This window comes from Osmia bicornis, chromosome 2 (assembly GCF_907164935.1).
Source record: "Osmia bicornis bicornis chromosome 2, iOsmBic2.1, whole genome shotgun sequence".
NCBI lineage: Eukaryota > Metazoa > Arthropoda > Insecta > Hymenoptera > Megachilidae > Osmia > Osmia bicornis.
In genome coordinates this window covers 10,753,621-10,772,386 of record NC_060217.1, presented here as the reverse complement: position 1 = coordinate 10,772,386, position 18,766 = coordinate 10,753,621, and the positions used below count along the sequence as shown (strand labels likewise).

At 38.7% G+C, this 18,766-nt stretch overlaps 1 protein-coding gene across 4 annotated transcripts in view; it reads left to right on the top strand.

Moving 5' to 3' along the window:
* Window positions 1-18,766, top strand: part of LOC114871459 (amyloid beta A4 precursor protein-binding family B member 1-interacting protein-like) — a 138,019-nt gene extending 119,253 nt beyond the window's left edge. For 3 of the 4 annotated variants that reach the window (XM_029177384.2, XM_029177382.2, XM_029177383.2), the window contains 7 exons: window positions 13,136-13,306; window positions 14,080-14,235; window positions 14,502-14,735; window positions 14,818-15,047; window positions 15,177-15,839; window positions 16,020-16,394; window positions 16,506-18,766. In XM_029177384.2, coding sequence (XP_029033217.2) covers window positions 13,136-13,306; window positions 14,080-14,235; window positions 14,502-14,735; window positions 14,818-15,047; window positions 15,177-15,839; window positions 16,020-16,394; window positions 16,506-17,885 — 3,209 coding nt within the window. In that variant the 3' untranslated portion in view covers window positions 17,886-18,766. Of the gene's footprint in view, window positions 1-7,128; window positions 7,935-13,135; window positions 13,307-14,079; window positions 14,236-14,501; window positions 14,736-14,817; window positions 15,048-15,176; window positions 15,840-16,019; window positions 16,395-16,505 lie in introns of those variants that run through there. The other variant, XM_029177385.2, reaches the window with a different exon arrangement.

Below are 18,766 nucleotides of genomic sequence, written 5' to 3'. Positions count from 1 at the left end.
TTTTCTGAATAATTTCTCCAGGTATTAAATGATGCTTTATTAAAAAAGAAACAAATCGGGTGGATTACAAAAGCATACTATATAATTAATTTTAAAACAAAGTTCGTATTTTTGAATTTGTAGAATATATAAAAAAAGGGTCAATAATTTTGTCTGCTCTAAAGTAAAGTTTCGTTGTTTTATATTTATACGGTGGTTAATAGAAAACCTTTTTTCAAAACGTCCAACAAAGTTTCTTGACGACCTTCGAACTTCGAATATCTTCTTTTCATGCATTAAAGAACAATCTAAAAAGCGGAGATTTATTCAGAATAGAAGCTTCTTGAATATAAATCAGTTTTCGCGCAAGAAACTTTGCAGAAGACACAATGCAGCGATGCATTTTCAATTTTCAGTTTAATTACTAATTTCAATCTTCTTGTTCCATCATGAATTTAGCATGTTAATATCTTTATTAAGCTATGAATTTTAATTTTTATTATATATATGTTCATTTCAAACTGCAAGGTGACTCTTAGGTAAACGTCCTTGCTCGATTTCAAACAGGATAACGCGGCACGGTCAAAAAATTGCTCCCAAACAAGAGAGAAACGTTCCTGGCGAGACAAATTATTACCGTAGATTAGTCCACTCTTGACTTCTTGCGACACAGTTAAAGCGGCTGTCGTTATATTTCACGGTAATACTGCAGACCTGACTAACGAGCCCCGCAGCTGTTTTATCGCGCGACACAGCCTTAAAGGTTCTTACGTCGCGTTTAACCTAATTACATACTTCTCCAGCGGACTACGATCTTTCTGCTGATGCGACGACGGTCTGTTTAATTGCACGAAAAAATTCACTATTTCCTCTGAGCTGCTTGTGTCACGGATCGTCTGCCTTTCATGCGCGATCGTTTAAGTTGACTGTAACAACTGTACTCCTTTTCGCACAGAGGATAATGTGAATGATTTATATTTTGTTTTCTGTAAATAATTCATTCGCGAACACCTTATAAAGTGGAAAAATTCAAGGGTTAAAGTAGAGCTTTCGATAAGTATCTCATAATTTGTTTAGATTTTTTGAAAGTCAAAAACATTAGTAGAATTAGTCGTGGACATAAACGACCCACTATACCCACAGAAGTTATAGAAAATATTCTTGCCCATGAAGGGTTAAATATTTTGATTTTACCATCAGTAGAATTTCCTATTACTTCTAACGATCTATTAAGTACTCCCTTTTACAAAAACCATTCTGCAACCATTTTTATCTAATCGCTCCAGTTACATTGTCTTTGGGATAATTACTGTTTAAAGATAACAATCCAAAAACTTCATTTGCTATTAGTATAGTAGTTTAAACGGTACTCAAGATTCTACAAAAAGATTACAAAATAAATATAAAAATTCAAACAACTTCGATTAGTTCGTCGATGGGGTCTCGATTGGCCTCGCTTTCTGACATCTTTCAGACGGTGCGTGCACATTGCACACGCAACACCGAGGGCTGATGCACTAGTGTGCAAACTAAAAGCCAACTAAAACGAGACGTTTCGTGACGCAGGGCGGGGCTCATTAGTTAATTAAACAAACTGTGGGTCATGTGCACGCGATCGAAGGTTACGGGGTCCCCTTTTGTTAAAGCGTGTCTCGTGTTTCGCTCGTTTGCACACGCTCGACACACGATTCATTTCGGCTATGATTTTTCTCGCAAACATACGTGCAAATGTTTTCTAAGAAATTACAAGGTTCCTGTTCGTGAAAGAAAAATATTCTGAGAAAGTTGCAAGCGTAGGCGATCGGTTGCAGCAATGTAGTCCCGACAAAATTTCACGAATTGTTTTCATTTTGATATGCACAACCGAGGAATAATAAGAACCTTACTTGGAAGTAAAAAATGCAATTCATGTTTAAATATCCAGATGTTTTCACTTGAAATTTTAAGTGAAGATCAACTCGAGTCGTTTATGTCATCGACTGATTTTCTTACTGCTCTTGGCTTTCAAAAAATTTGACATAATTTTGGGATAATTATTGAAGGTTGTACATAGCCTGGGTCAATCGAGACCCAAATTTACAAAATATTAATCTAAAATTACCTATATATACAATTTTTAAACAAGAGCGTTTCATATCTTAAAAGAATAATTTTTGAAGAAATAATGTAGAATTTAAAAAATGAAAATTATATGAAACAAAATGCAATTAAAATTGGCGCTCTCTCCATGGTTCGCCATCCAAAAGTTGAAATTTGTTTCAGACATAAACGACCCAGCTTGCCCACGAAGGGTTAAAAATTGTTGAAGAATTATTTCTTCGATTCTGACAACAATCATTTTTCTTTTTTTTTATCGTCGATGATACTGGAAATCAATTTACAGACTGTAGCGCCTGAAAATTGTCACGGTAATTGCAACACGCACCATGTACGAGAGAGGTTGGAGTTTCATTGTGACGGTCGTTCGCCTCGCTCCACGTATCGGCAGCCAATTAAGCGCGATAGAAAATTGTTGTTAGAGTTTCGTGAAAAAATATTGCTGTGTCAACGTGCACTTTGTCACGTGTAATGACCATGCAAAACACTTCTCTTCACTGGTGCATGCTTTCAGAACGAACGTTGCCATTTCCGATTTTTCGTCCATCAGATTCAACCCCTTGCAATAAAATGAAATTCAGAACTATAAATGTTTACAATATTCGAATAGGAAGAGCTGGGTTAATTGTGTCCCAAAGCTTTGAAAAGAAAGTACTGTACCATTTTACAATTAAGTTTGCAAAATTGACAGTCAACGTTTCAATATAATAGAAATGATTTTTGCTGTAATTTAGCGTAGGCTAGAAAAATATTTTCTAAAATAAGAAAATAGAGAATTATCACTGTTATAATTGAAAAACCAAAGATCTTTAATTTGATTATTAAATGAAAAAAGAAATCACGATTTCAAAGCCAGCTCTATTTTCACGGTTGAATCACATTCGTTCACGACCGACAATACTGATACCATTATCGAAACGCTAATTACGTAGCAGTACGACTCGTTAAGCGTCTATCTATGCAGAACGATCGACCTGTCCGAATTATCGCACGGTTCATCCGTTTTCCGGGTTCAGTTTCAATGGTAATAAGCTCTTTGCGCGGAGAGGCATAGAAAAGTGGGAAAATAAATGCATGGAATATTGGCCGGCGAGTTTCGTTCTCCCCCTAGAGATTTTACTGGATGCTCGAGTGCGACGGTGTCGAATAATTAATCGTCGGGTAAAGAAGAAAAAAGAAAACTGTCTCTTTGTTCGATTTTCAACGACCAAAGTACTCGCCTCGAGGACGCTCGACTCGAGCGTTCGATTATTCGGCTGGTATTGTTTAATTCGCCTCGTTCGAGCCTCGCTGAAATACGCTTTAATACGCTTCTGGCCTCTTTAGCCTGGCCCGGCTACCAGCTTATAAATATCGCGATCTGCTCCAACACACGCGTCGAGAAAGCGTATTGTTCGACTCGAGAGCTCGATAAATTAACGTTCTTCCACGAAGAAGTGTGAAATTTCGGTAATCGATTTAACCCTTTCACTAAGCGGCAGATTTCAACGTACGTAGTCGTTTTTTATTAAACTTCAGCTTCGAATTGATGCGCCATAACCGCTGTTTTGCAATACTTTTCTGTCATGAAATCGTGTTGGTATGTAACAACCCAATAGTAATTTACGAAGTGATTCTAAGAACTGGGATAGGTTGTAATTTATTTAAAACAACAGACATACGGTTGAAGTACAGAGTATTTTTCTAATGAAATTTTGTTTAAAAGATTGGGTTTTCTGTTAATAAAATTGCGTAACTTTTTTCTGAAAATCTAAAGAAAATATTTTACTTTCAAACTCATGTTCTGAAGCTTCCATAATTATAAATACAGGCTTTTTAATGCGTATAAAATTCTACCCCGCAATTTCTGAAGTAGAAAAATACACAAAATGAAAAATCGGCAAAATTCAGCGAGCGTTCGCGAAAGAATAAAAAAACGCTAGACTTGGCAAAAATTTTAAAATCCACGCATAATTTCGAGACAGTGCGTTTTACTGTCGAAACAAAGAACATCGTCCTAATTTTAATTACGAGTAGATGCTCCCATAAAATTAAATTAACAATTTTTCTCCATAACAGAAATGAAAATTCTCCATTATCCCTGAATTATGAAACTCTTTGATCACGGAAACGAATGGAACTTCCTTGTTTTTGTGGTAACTGGAGGTTATTAATTTATTTGGCTGGAACTAATCGAAAATTTGATCGTCATAGCAACAGATGACCGATTTTCTCGCAGCAATTGGTTAAATAATGATACAGCTGTCGGTTTCCACGCCAATGAAAAAGGTGTACGTCGTTAACATTGAAACAGTGTCTGAATTTGAAGTTTTTCTTTTCTACTCCCTCGGGAGAGCCTGTCACCTCCAGGCGGTCGGAACGACTCGTTAAACTCGCCGCCTCTCGCTAATTAATTTACTAATTATCATCGCTTAATCGTCGATCCGTGACTGTACTCTTGGACGGACGTGTGTGAACGTAAAAAAGAAAAGGAATTTCGTTGCTCGAACTCGTGGTTGGGAATCATTAAGGATACGGGGAGAAGTTTGAGTATTTTGTAGCAACTTGTTAATGAGGTTTAATCTTAATAACCGATTTCAATGGTAATTTGCACATCGAGTTACATTTGCGTTCGATTATATCGGTTTCATAAATTTCTGGATTTTTTGATAACAGAGAAACAGTTTTTACAATGTTTTCATTTTATTTCTTTTTTATTTAATATAAAGTGGTAATTATTACAAGTCGTAACTCGTTCCTTAATGCAATTAAAAAAAATATTGTGGAAAGAAGATAAGTGGTGTCTTTTATAAGTGCAACGATGAGTATGTATTTAATCATTATATTATTTTTCTGAATGAAACAGTATATTTTTTTTACGTAAATCAATATTTTGAAATATTCTACACAAAAAAGTATTAAGATACAGTGTCAAAATAATGAATAATTCGTGAGATATTTCAAATTTTGATTAAATCCAGGTGATCAATGACACCTTTATGCTTTACTTATCCAGAATTAGAAAAATATTTGATTTCAAGAAATAATTGATCGTTGGTAGAAGGAAGACAGAAATGTCTCGGGTTGATGCGCAAAAGTAGACGATAAGTGTAACAGATTCAGAGAAAGTATTGCGGTATCTTCGATAAAATTAATGAGTACCAGCGTTGGAGGATCATGGGGTCAGACACAATTGTTTACGCTCAGCTGACGCCACGATGGAAAACTCGATTTTCGTGGACGAACGATAACCGCGACAGTGGAAGGAAAATATTGGCCGTCAAAGACGAACAAGTAGGATGTGATTTATGCGGTTCGATTAATCTAGGTTACCACGCTTATCGTTCGGTTTGCGTATTCGCATAATCGGCTAGGGTGAACGAACCTTGGCTCCGATTGCAATCGTAGCCAATTCTGTTGTAGGAAGAGTGTTGCAGAAATTTCGTTTTAATCTTTTCATAACTGATCAATAAATTATTAATCACGATTCAATTATCAATACCTGAAATCCAATGTAAAAGCAAAGAAGAACATCAATTTTGAATAACATTGCTATTATGATAGGAAATTGGAAGCTTAAATTGGAAAATTAATTATTGGTATCCTTAATGATTCAAACAGCAAAGTCACTGTCTGCACATGTCCACTTTCACTGTGACAATCAAAGTGTGTCACCAGATGTGTTTCATTAATTAATAATTTTAAAAGAAAAAAGAGTTCAATCGCTTTTTCTCTTTCTTCCTAATTAACCAAGAAAATATTCGAAACATTTTATTTCAATGTTGCGAACCCTTGGTAGGAATCGTCACGCACATGCTTATAAATGTTCACTTTCACTGCGACAGTCAAGGTGTCAACAGAAGTGTCTCGTTAATTAATAATTAAAGAAGAAAAAGAAGAAGAGTTCAATTACTTCTTTTTTCTCTAATTAACCATGAAAATATTTGAAATATTCTATTATGTATAATAATTTATTTAAAAAAGAAATGAAGGTTGCAACCTTTAGTGGGAGAATTAAGACTTACATTTTATCTACATATAAGTATACTGAAGCTAAAACCCCACACGTTACAATGTTAATTTTTCATCCCTCCATAAAAACCACCCTCTTATGTTATTTAATCAGCGAACACAAAATACCCCGCCGAAAGTAGCCAGTTAAAATTAGAATTGATAAACCATTGCACACCCCTCGATCGTAAAACTTTCCCGGTTTAATGCGGAACTCGCCTATGAGTTACGTAAATCGCTATGAAAATATCGATTGGACGATGCCGGGCAAAAGGAGCACCAACTGCCGAGACGTTGATAAAACCGTATCGGACGGCATTAATCATCGGTCGTTCGTATCCCTCCGTTGTTCCCGACTACTTCGACACGCTCGACTCGTTTCGACGACACGAATTACAACGCGAATTAGTTGTAAACCCGGCGAGAATGATCCAGCAGCGTTAAACGACGTCGATTATAATTTATCAAACCCGCCCGTTGGCGCCCACACTTCAATCAATACGAATCTTCTCGCCGGGTTCGTGAACTCTCTCGCCTCTGTTCTTATTCTCTTTTACGAACGATGAAAACGCAGCACTTTGATTTATCACTGCAATTTAACCCTTTTAAGGATTTGAAGAATTTAAAAACTTCAAAGGTGAACCAATGTATGTGTCAAAGGTAAAAATTTTCAATTTTCAAATGAAAAGATTTAGTAGATTGAAAAATAATATTAAAAGGAATAGTGTAAAATTTAGAAAATGAAAATGAAAGTGACCCTCCATCTAAGGGGTTAAAATCGTTGACCCAAAGATGGAGTCCACTCCTCGTTAGACGTAAGGTGTTTCCTCGATCTCGGTTCGCATTCTCTCCTCGATCGCGTGAAATAATTTTTAACGGTAATAGGCGTCCTAATGGACGTTTGCGTAATTCCCCGTGCACGTCCAACCCTCTTTGGAGCGGAGACGCGCGGATACGCGGAGCGGGTACACCTACACGCAAGCGTGAAGCGCGTTCGGGTGGAAAACTCTCGAGGCAAGAGGCAAGTGTGTTCACCTTAAGGCCTTTAGTCGAGCGCTGCCGTACGCGCTGTAAGCATCATGCATTTAGTGTCTCTGCCGACTTCTATGCGTTCATTATCTCTCGTAATCCCCTTTGCATCGATCCAACCGATACCCGGACGAAGCATTAATCGTTGATTTCTATCTACGATCGCGATTGATTAATCGCAGTGCTAAAACTTACGCAGTGTTCCTTCGAAAATCTTGAAACTTTCATCGTTCCTTGGAACTTCGATTCAGTCGGCCTCGATTAGGTGAACAGTCGGGAACAGAAAAAATATTTACAAACAGTGATCAATCACCTGGAGCATCGACAGTGTATCGAACGATTTATACCCGATTCATACTTGCTCCAGAGTTTAGATCGTTTTGTCTACCTTTGTAGATTCAGTGAACCTTTAATTCAGCGAATTAAGTGAATAACTGTGTTAATTAATTTTTATTAATATTCAATTAAAACTCCAGTTTTTATTATTTCAACAGTGTGTATTAATATCAGTTTAGACCTATTCCTCCTTTTGGAATTCCAAATTTTACACAGTGTTTGTTCCGAGACTGAAGTTCAATTATTTTCTCATTTTTTCTTTAATTATGAATTCAGTGCGTCATAATTGAGGGTAGGATCGAAAATAAGAAAACAGTGATCGATCATCCGAAGTGATCGCAGTGTCTTTTATCACCTAAGTCAATTCAGACGTTATCGAACTCGAAGATGAGCCCATAAGGATCGATGCTGATATCGGTGCATATCATTATTCGAAAAGGTTCTAAAGATGCTCACGAATTTCGGCAGCAACGAGAGTATACTCGGTTATCTGTCCAACAAAGGTAGGTTCTCTCGTTACGTTCAATTAGCAATTATTGCGGATGATAGCTCGGAGATGAGCGTTTAGCCGTATGATAATACGCTGTTCCGAGAAAGCGATAGAAAGCGGGCTTCGCGGTGTTTTAAGAACGAAATTCTGATTCGAATCTCGAGATCGCTTTCATTGTGATAAACGCGTCTTGCTGTTGCTGATTTTTTTTTCTCTTCTCTTCTGTCGTCGAATGACTGTGTTCCATCGGTGCATAATTTTCAACGCGTCGGCTACCTCGGCCTTTCATCGAGACAGGTTATCGCGATCGTTCCCCGGAGAATGTACGCAAATTGTTGCACCGAGTTTCTGTTCCATCGGAGTTTTGTTTTTCAAATTAATGGTTCTCTGGGAAGGAAGTAATTGAATTTAATTGGCCGAGATTGGAGAGATTGTTACGGGAATTTAGTGTTTCTGTAACCTGGGGGTGATCGGGTGGGGTGTCATACTACAATGAAATTGATCTAACAAAAATTGAAAAAATAAAGGAATGCATTTTCAATTATTATAGTGTAGGTAATTAATTTAAATTCTCTATTTATTGTTATAATCTATATCAACAATGTAAGATATGTTATCATTTCAAAATCATTAGTTTTATTTAATAATTAAATATACAATTTTTAAACGAAAGAGTTTCATATATTTTGGAAAAATAGTGTACAATTTAGAGAATGAATATAATATGAAAACACAGCCGGCTGAACACCATCGTCGTTTCTTATTCAACGACAAAAATGTGTGTACAGACTTTAAAGTTACCTGAAAGCATTCACACATTCAATGGATAACACGTTCGTTCCGTGGACTACCTAAAAATTTGATAGTTTCTTCGTGCCTCGTGCGACAACGAACACAGAAACGTGTCGTATCATCGAAAAGAATCGACCATCCACGAGCGAGAACGTGGTTAAGCATTAACGATACACTGGCTCACGTGCTTCTGTGTCGGGCATGAATCCTTCTAGGCATACAAATTGAACGTTTCTGGTAAAATCCTTCTATTGGACACCGTGAAACGGTGGCTAACGGTAATCCACAGGTTATTCGCGAGTTACGAGACAACCGTTCCTCGTGTTATTTCATCGGATCGAACGTGAAAAGTAAGTTACTTACATCGCGTACTCGTTACGGTTTCGTTTTCGTTCGTGCCGTGAAGTAACTTCGTTGGATAATAACTCGTTCCGTACTACGTTTTCAATTAACTTCGTTTTTCTTGATTTCCCTTTTTCCTTGACTTGTTTGAACGCGTCTAGTATATTTGGTTTGATGGAAAACGAGTTCTCTGTTTTTACGCACTTGCTGTTTGGCATTGCAGTATTACTGTGCATGCAGTTTCTGTGAAAAATATTTCACGTTATCAGAAAATGAAGAGTTACGTTTATTGTTTCTGAGGTGGAAAGAAATTGCGTGAAAATATGAAGATTAAAGATGTTTTTATCAAACATCATTAATTTTATAAAATTATCCGTTAGCAGGAACAATTTACTTTTTTAATAGCAAACAATACTATTAAAGATCTTTAAAATTCAAAGACTGTTAGTAAAATTGTAAAACTTTTTCTATTTTCTAACAAAATTTTTAAATGCTATGAAGAAATTTCATTAAAAAATATTATTTTCCTCTGTTGAAGAGTTATATGATATCTGAAAAATAATGCTGACTTTGTTCTGTAACATAATATACATTCAACTAAAATTTCCTACGGTTAGCTAGAATCTAAAATGGTAACATGATAATCAGTATGATCTCGCATTCCTGCAAAAGTTTCCATCACTTCCCACCTTGATTTCATTACATTTGTATTAAAAATTGTCTGTGTAATTTCAGTAAACTTACAAAGATGAAACTGTAACACAACGTTATTGATGCAAAAACAATTAAAATTTACTTACCAAGCAAGATACCTGGTCTGGTATATATTATCATGGATAACATAAGAAGCACCGAGCAAACCACTTTCCAAGTTTCCCCGCCTGGCATAAATACATTTTACGGAACTTCCGCTCCCATTGTTATCGTTGGTCAACTACTGTACACGTAGAAAGCAGTAGTTTTCGATTAGAATTTATTTTTGAACAAATTACTATTCTTATAGAAATTTAGATATTATTTGTAGAGTGCGAGAATCCAAAAATGTCGAGTCGAGTCGGGTAGGAATTATTCAGGTCGAATCGAATCGGGTCGGATAGGAATTGTTTCGGTCGAGTCGAATCGGGTCGGGTAGAAATTATTCAGGTCGACTTGGGTCGAATACCAGATACCCGAAATTTTCAAATTCTTGCACACTTCTAATTACCATCAAAGGTAATTTCTAAACAATAACCCATTTTCTGTAATACCATAGCCAAAAATGAAAAAAAAATGATTGCTTTGTTTTATACTATTCTTATGCAGTTCGTATAAACTCGCGAATTCGTGCATCGCGCAGTGATATGCGATTTGCGGTATCCTCTTCCAGTGGAAAGTCGAGTGTCAGCTGGAAATTCGACACGTGTCGCGAACGAGGTATCGATAAGATTAACCCAAGTTTCTTGGGTCTTCTTCTTGGTCGTCAACGAGAATTCGCGCACGGTCACCGCCTAGCTGGACAATTCCGAGCAAGATACGGTCGCATTCCACTATGACTTCGTCATTCATTCTGTCAACCTCTGACGGCGCCTCTGAATCCTGATATTCTCGGTCTTCAGCAAATGACTAGCTCTTTTGTTCTGTTTGGACTAAAGGTCTGGATATTGCCAGGAAATTGATATTCTTAGATCAAAGACGCTAATGGGTGAGATCGATGGAATGTTTTGTGGGAATATTGGAGCTAATGGACGTTGGACGTTCGTTTTGTATCTTTTCTGAAAGATGGTGTATCGGGTATCAAAAAATATTTGACAATTTCCTGTATTTCATTTTTCAGGATACTTTTAGTGTACCTTTATTGTCATGCTGTTTTGTAACATCGAGTTATGTTTATAAAACAATACACAGTTGAAACGTGACAAATTTGAGTGGCATTTTTAATGGAATTAAATTGAATTTTTATTAAAAGTCTTTTTATTGATAAATTGATATGCGGCATGATATTCTTCGCTTTATCCAATCAATGCGAAACGTTGTGTAAATATGAAATAAAAATAAAAATGGAAAATTTCAATAAACCTCTTTGGGGTGTATATTTGAAATATTGATTGGGAAAAAATATAGACACAATTTTATATTTTTATTTTTTAATTGAAATTTACACTTTGGGATTATTGAAAATAGTGAAACATAATTTTATAAAATACTATGGTCAATAATTTTTTATAAAAAGAACTCTTTAATCCATTGGGACCTACTTTCCTATTTATTATACGTTCGCTCGATTAGCTCTCGTGACACCCAATTATCCAAATTAAAAGCGATCTTGACACTAATTCGCAAATAATTGATCACCTTCGTGTACATTCGTTCTTTTTACAAGAACTTGCTTAGGATATCACGTGGTTGATCAAAGTGGAAGAACCTCGAATTGAGAGTGCCCACACCGTTGGTGCCCTTAGTTGCACTCGCGATGGAATGCCTCACGCCTTCGCTCGGATCGCGAGAATTTCATTCTCAACTGGTGTTCGCTCATTGCGATTCGCATTATGAAAGGGGAACAACGAGCGCATGTAACTTTTTCCCGCGAATATAACCATGACGGGAGCTGGAGTAAGCCGGCGTAATCGAGAGTGAAAGAAAAACAAGCAGATCTGATTGTGAGAAGTTTATGAAGTCGGTCTTTCGTCTCGACGGCTTCTATCAATTTATTCTTAAGTTCTTTGTAAAATATTGAAATCTGTAATTTTGGAAAGGTATTCGTAGAAAAATGAAAATTAATTAAATCGTGGGTATTTGTACATGACATTTTTATTTCCATGAACAAAGATAATTAAATTAATTGAACATAAATCCTTTGTAAAATGTTGCAATTTTCGATTATGAAAGCTTGTTTGTAATAAATTGAAATTAAAATTAAACCCTGCTCATCTCTACTTAAATTTGTTTAATTTTATTCACAGTAAATTGGAATTAATTGGATCGTGAAAGTTGCAGAATCTTTGCTACATGATTCTGTAAATAATTTTCGCTTGGTTATAGAATTACCAGACACGGGCTAATTTCGTTAATTACCTTAACGAAGTCGATATTATCACGTGCGGCTAACGATCTACGATAATTATTACGTTGTACAGAGGAGCGTGTTCAGAAGTTACAGCTTCAATTTTATGCGCAACGTTTCCTGGAATATTGTCGCAACACAGGTTTCCGGGGAAAATAAAGGAAAATAAAGAGTGGATGCCAATAATGGAAAGCTTCTTATATTAATTCATTGAACGAAGAGAGATTTTGCGAAACCTTTTGTCACTTATAGGCTTTAATGAAGAATCAAAATCGAAAATAATTATTGTTCAATTTGAATCATTAGTAATTAATAATATTTTTACATAATATTTAATATTTTTAATAATGTTTTTACATAATGTTCAATACTTTTAATAATATTTCAATATAAACTAAAAACATTAATAGCACTTTACATCAGTAAAGTATTTATAAAAATTTGAAACCCTCTTTTAATTTTTTCTTAATTATTTGATTAAATTAAACTAATTATTGATTATTTCATCTTTATTTTACGAATTCCCTTTTAAAATGGTAAAAATTTAAGCGTAAACAATTAAAAAGTTTCAAGTAAATCTCACGATGAAATTATCAACCATTTAAAGAGCAAACGTTATATCCAACAATCGTTCACGATGATTCAATAAAAGTCATTCGTTTCTTCGTCACCGAAGGACTTTCGCTTTAGTTGCACGAGGTCAGGTACACCAGCCCGAGTCCTCGATTCACGTTCGAGGAACAAGTCGATAGTTTGTCATGCGGTTACCAGATGCTCGTACAATCGTACGGGTAATTAGCGTGGAATTGGTTTCGTCGTTGGATCGTTCATAACTCGTGTCGGCCATTAGTTGCTTTCGTCGATCGTAATCGTCTTTCCTGGGCCGTCCCCATCCAAAAGCTGGACACATGCCCACGTGTTTCTTTCACTTTTACTCACTCTACATCAGCAACTTTTTCTCTCCCCTTCTGTCACGTCGTTCAATTTATTTTCCTCCTGCCACTACTAATTGCCTTCCTTTGTTTTCGCCGTTCTTGCAGATTCTCAGGATGTCGATCTCGACGCGATCCTCGGCGAATTGTGCGCTTTGGAGCGCCGATGCGACGGTGACATCGCGGCCACACCTGCTCCCGATTCGCAGAGACAGGGACGACCAAACAGCACAAGGATCACCGCTGCTGACAATACCGACATCGGTAAAAACGAAGGAGGTAATTTGTTTGAACTTTTCTGCCAGATGATAATGTTAAGTCAATTTATTAATGTTAACACTAGAACCAGCGACGTTTGATGCACGCTTATTTTTAAGTTGAAAATAATGTAGAAACATAATTCTTTATTTTGATAATAGCCAACGTACATTTCAACAAAAATACCTCGATAAAATTTATAATTTAAACTTGAGAGCAATCATTTTGACTGGTTTGGTAGTTCTAGTGTTAAGTCTAATTAAATTTCATGACAGAAAAGTGTAACAAAATAGCACTTATTACATATCAATTTAAAGCTTAAAATTTCATGAAACTTTCTATATAAATGGTTTATCGATATTCTTAATACAAAAGGAATGGTTATTTATTGAAACAAACATTCAATGATATTAAGTCTGTTTGTTTCAATGAGGAGCCACTCCTTTTGTATTAAGAATATTGATAACCCATTTATATAGAAAGTTTTATGAAATTTTAAGCTTTAAATTGATATGTAATAAGTGCTATTTTGTTACAGTTTTCTATCATGAAATTGTGTTAGATTTTCTGTTTAAAAATCGATTATTTGATGTGCTTATTTGTTTTAATCAATAGAACCTTGATAATAAATTTTTTACTGAATTTTTATCATTTTTAAAATTCAATATTATTATCGGTATTGAGTCTAAAGTAACCATGAAATGTGGTCAGGTGAAACAGTTATCCTCAACTTGCACAGTCTGTTTGCTTTGCATTTACAACTCCGTTTAACAATTGTCAAACATTTGTTCTAGCTATGCGGACCGATAGTCCTGACAATGACAGTGCGTTCTCGGACACGGTGTCGATGTTGTCCAGCGAGAGTTCCGCGAGTAGCAGCGGTTCCGGTCACAAACCTCCTCAGACCGCCATGCACACAGCCCCACAACAGCAGTCCCATCAGCTTATGGGTGAGTTTTCATTTCATTTAAACCATTAATAATTAAGGTATACCAAAACTTTGAAAGTTTCAAATTTCAATCATAATTTTCATATAACTTTATGAGAAATGAAGAAAATGAAGGAAATAAGTATAAAAGGTATAGAAACTTTTCATAGAAAATTCCTCGACAAAGGATTATCGTTAGTCGAAGTTCTTCGAAATTGGATAGAATATCCAACGCTTAAGTTAGAGAGAAGATATTTTAACGATCGTTCATCTTCCTTACTCGCGAAGACGCTGCTAGCAGAGTCAAGGCAGAGAAGATCCGCTTGGCATTGGAGAAGATACGCGAGGCCAGCGTTCAGAAACTCTTCATCAAAGCGTTCACTTTAGACGGCAGTGGCAAAAGTTTGCTCGTAGACGAAGGAATGAGCGTGGCTCATGTATGCAGGTTACTCGCCGACAAAAATCACGTGCCAATGGATCCAAAATGGGCGGTGGTCGAGCATCTTCCCGATCTTTTCATGGGTAAACATCATCTTCCAAATGTTGCTCGTCGTCCTTTGAGAAATGTCTTTAGTTGATTGAAAGTATTCATTTCGATTTTTAGAAAGGGTATACGAAGACCATGAGCTGCTAGTGGAAAATCTTCTACTGTGGACGAGAGACTCGAAGAACAAGCTGCTGTTTGTGGAGAGGCCAGAAAAAACACAATTGTTCCTCACTCCAGAGAGATTCCTTTTAGGTCCGTCAGACAGGAGCAGTGGAGAATACGATGATCATTCTCGTAATATTCTTCTGGAGGAATTCTTTTCTAGCAGCAACGTTGGAGTTCCAGAGGTAATCGATTACCTCTGTTTTCTGTCAATTTATTGATTACCTTTATGGAATATGCGTAATCAGATATTTAGCATTCAAGATTAAACACGCGATGTGTTCTTTACTTTACGCTTGAATATTAATTTCTAGGTCGAGGGACCGCTGTACCTAAAATCGGACAGCAAAAAGGGCTGGAAAAGGTACCACTTCATCCTGCGGGCATCCGGCCTCTACTATTGGCCGAAGGAGAAAGCTCGCACGGCTCGTGATCTCGTTTGTTTGGCTACATTCGACGTGAATCAAATTTATTACGGTATCGGCTGGAAGAAGAAATACAAAGCCCCGACAGATTTCTGTTTCGCCGTGAAGCACCCCAGGTTACAGCAACCTAAATCGACCAAGTACATCAAGTTCCTCTGTGCGGAGGATAACGCGTCCTTGGAACGATGGATGGTCGGGATAAGAGTGGCCAAATACGGAAGACAATTGATGGAGAACTATAGAACCCTGGTCGACGAGCTCGCCCAAGAGGATCTCGATATATTGGCCCATGCCAGATCATGCTCCGTTAGCTCGATCGCTGTGCCAGCTCAGAATCAGACACAGTACAATACCATCAACGATAATGCTCGTCAATTCACGGAAAACTTCAGGCACAACGTGGAGGTGGCTATTACCAGACAATACGATGGCCAGAGGCAAATTTACAATTCTGAACAACGACAGAGTTATAACAATGATGGGAGACTGAGCAGAGCTAGCAGCTCCAGCTCCAGCGGATGTCTGTCTGATGGAGCGCCTAGCAGTTGCGAGGTAATTCGATCAATTCGTTATTTCATCCTTTGATCATGAAGGAACTAGGGTAGAACATTATCACTGTACCCGGTAGTACGTACAAATACTTTGAGAGCCTTTGATATATCACTTCTTAAGAAATTTATTTATTTATTTTAGAAATTTTTATTTCATGTGATGTTTAATTTTGTGTCACAGGTAGCTTTCGAATGTGGCGAATTTCCAACGGGAACCATCAAAAGGAAACCTTCGATGAATCCAAAACTACCCCTTACATCTATAACGAGACAGTTGAAGGAAGTTGGAGAGACAGTTCGTGACGAGCCGGATTCCTGTCCAAGTCCAACGAGTTCCGGTTCTGGAACGTTAACCAGAAGGCATAGTCGAAGAAGAAGTGGTACCGACTCGGATGGGTCTGGAACGTTGAAGAGACACCATCGATCCGGAAACGCGACTCCGGTCAGTCCTGTACCTCCTGGTACACCAGTTAGAGAGCGAGCGAGTCCCATGGGATATAGTAGGTCGGAGAGTCAGGAATCGAAAACGCCTACCAGCCCGATACCAACTTGTATGGTAAGTTCATTTTAAATTACGAATTTGTTAAGATGAATTTTTTATTTTAAACTCGTTTTGAAATTTTGTAAAGAATATCTTTTAACGTCTTTATTCACTTTATTTCTACAGATGGATTCGATCACTTCCTTACCGCCACCGCCATCGCCGTCGAGAGTAGCCGAGGAAACAGAATCGGACAACGAGCCACTTCCTCCACCTCCGCCGGAAATGTTCCGATCGAATCTCTCTCTGGATTCATTGCCACCTCCTCCAGCTCCCGGTGAGCTTCCAATGTGCAATACTCCAGAACTCACCGGTTCTTCGTTGAGCCTGGCGTCCCTTCCGCCACCTCCGAGTCCTTTGGTGGGCGAAACAGGAACCATTCGGCGTGCACGACCGAAACAGTCCACCCCAACGAACTCCATCACTCCCGAGGGTACTCCAACGCATGCTCCATCAAGATCTACGAACAATCAGCAGATGTACTCGACTACGAACAACTTGCAGAACAACTCGAACAGCCAGAACTATAACACGAACTCACAGAACGTTCTTCACATAAACAACACTGCAAATTCAATGGCCTCACCGCACAGTTCCTATCCAGGATCCAACGCGAGCACACCGACCTACGCTCCGAGCTCGCCAAACTTCACTTCGCCTCCGCCATTCGTTCCTCCGCCAGCATACGGCACGCAACAGCACAACAGTTCCAGCCTCAGCAGACAAAACTCCAAGGTGGAGTCGCTGTACGGAACCCACCCAGGCGTTCACCAACACAACTCCACGGTGCAACCCATCAGGCCAAACCCGAACATGGACACCGTGCGACGAAGTGCCATGAAGCAAGGCTCGGGGCACTACGCGGCTCCGCCTTATCTAGCTGAGCTGAAAGCCGCTTCCAGCCCTCAGCCCCAACGCAGGGTGACCATCCAGGAACCACCCACCTCGCCGAAATCGAAGACGGGCACCGGTAAGAAGATCACGTTCAATCTTCCACCTCAGCAGGAACCGGGAAGTCCAGCTCTGCCCCAGAGGAAACCTATGCCACCGAGAAGATCGGACAGCACGAGGCTCACGTCTCCCAAGAAGCTCGCCGCATCCGACCAAGCGCCTCCCGGTGACTTCCTGAAGGATCTCCAGAGAGTGATGAGGAAAAAATGGCAGGTAGCTCAGAAGTGTAAGCTAGATTCCACCACTACCCCGCACGAGGTCCTCGGATTCCGTGATCCACCGCCTGCAGTGGCTGATTACAGAGAGACCAACGTTTCGAACTGGGTCCAGGAACACTACGGAGCTGATAACTTATACGAGAATGTCTATGCAACGGATCCACACGCACCTGTGGAGTACGCGTCCAGTCCGGCCAGGCAAGCGACCGTCAGGTTTGCCGACGAGAATCGCAGCATCAACATCGTGAACGCGATCGCCAGCAAGAGAAGACCACCACCACCGCCTCCGAAAAGGGCGGAGACCACGCATCTGACCACGACCAGGGCGATGCACTGACAATAGCAGTTACTTCAGCCCCATCCCGAAAGGCGATGGTATTGCTGTCTGTGCAGCTGGTGGAAACAGTAACGAAAGGAGCGAGATGAATTTTTTCTGTGATTCGGTCACCCTTTCGAGGTCCTAAGTATATCGAGAGTCCACATACACACGTTAATCGTTCTCCGCGTCGTTGCACGCTTCCCGTTCAACGGAGGACTTGAAGAGGTGGGGGGGAATAAATCGGATCGACGATTATCCTTAACGAAGAAGTTCCGCTTTTTCTACGTCGTGAAAACGTTTGCATAGGAATCGGCTTGGCTGGGAAAATCGTTGTTTATGTCTGCCCAGGAATTTAAGCGGCTAACAACCGTTCTAGGATAATCTATGTACATTTAAGGTCTCAAGGACGAGAGAGAGTCTGTTCGATACTGCCAATTGAAAACGATCGTCGAGTCAGAGCCTCGAGTATCTGAATCGAATAGGGAATTTTTTTTTTAATAACGATATAACGGCGAAACGATGCGCGCGGGTTCTCGAGTTGGATGTCAAACATCGTTCTCACCGCCTAAACGGTCGATCGCCGATCCGCTTAGATCGTAAGAGAAAATACTGCCGCACATATTGAGGATGTGATATAGAAGTCTTAAGCCACTACACAGGATGTCTCGTGATCAGGGACAATCTTTCCTGCGAACAATTATTTCTCTGCAATGAGAAAAATAATCAACGGGACACCATGATCGCGGTTCTGTTCTTTTGGGGGAACCTATAACTCACGAATCGTGATCGCATTTCTGTGCGCAAGTTGTATTCAGAGTTTAACTAGGCTTAGCTAAGTATCTCTGATGTTGTTCGCTGGTATGCATCCGTAAAGACGAAGTGGAAAGTATATTTTCACG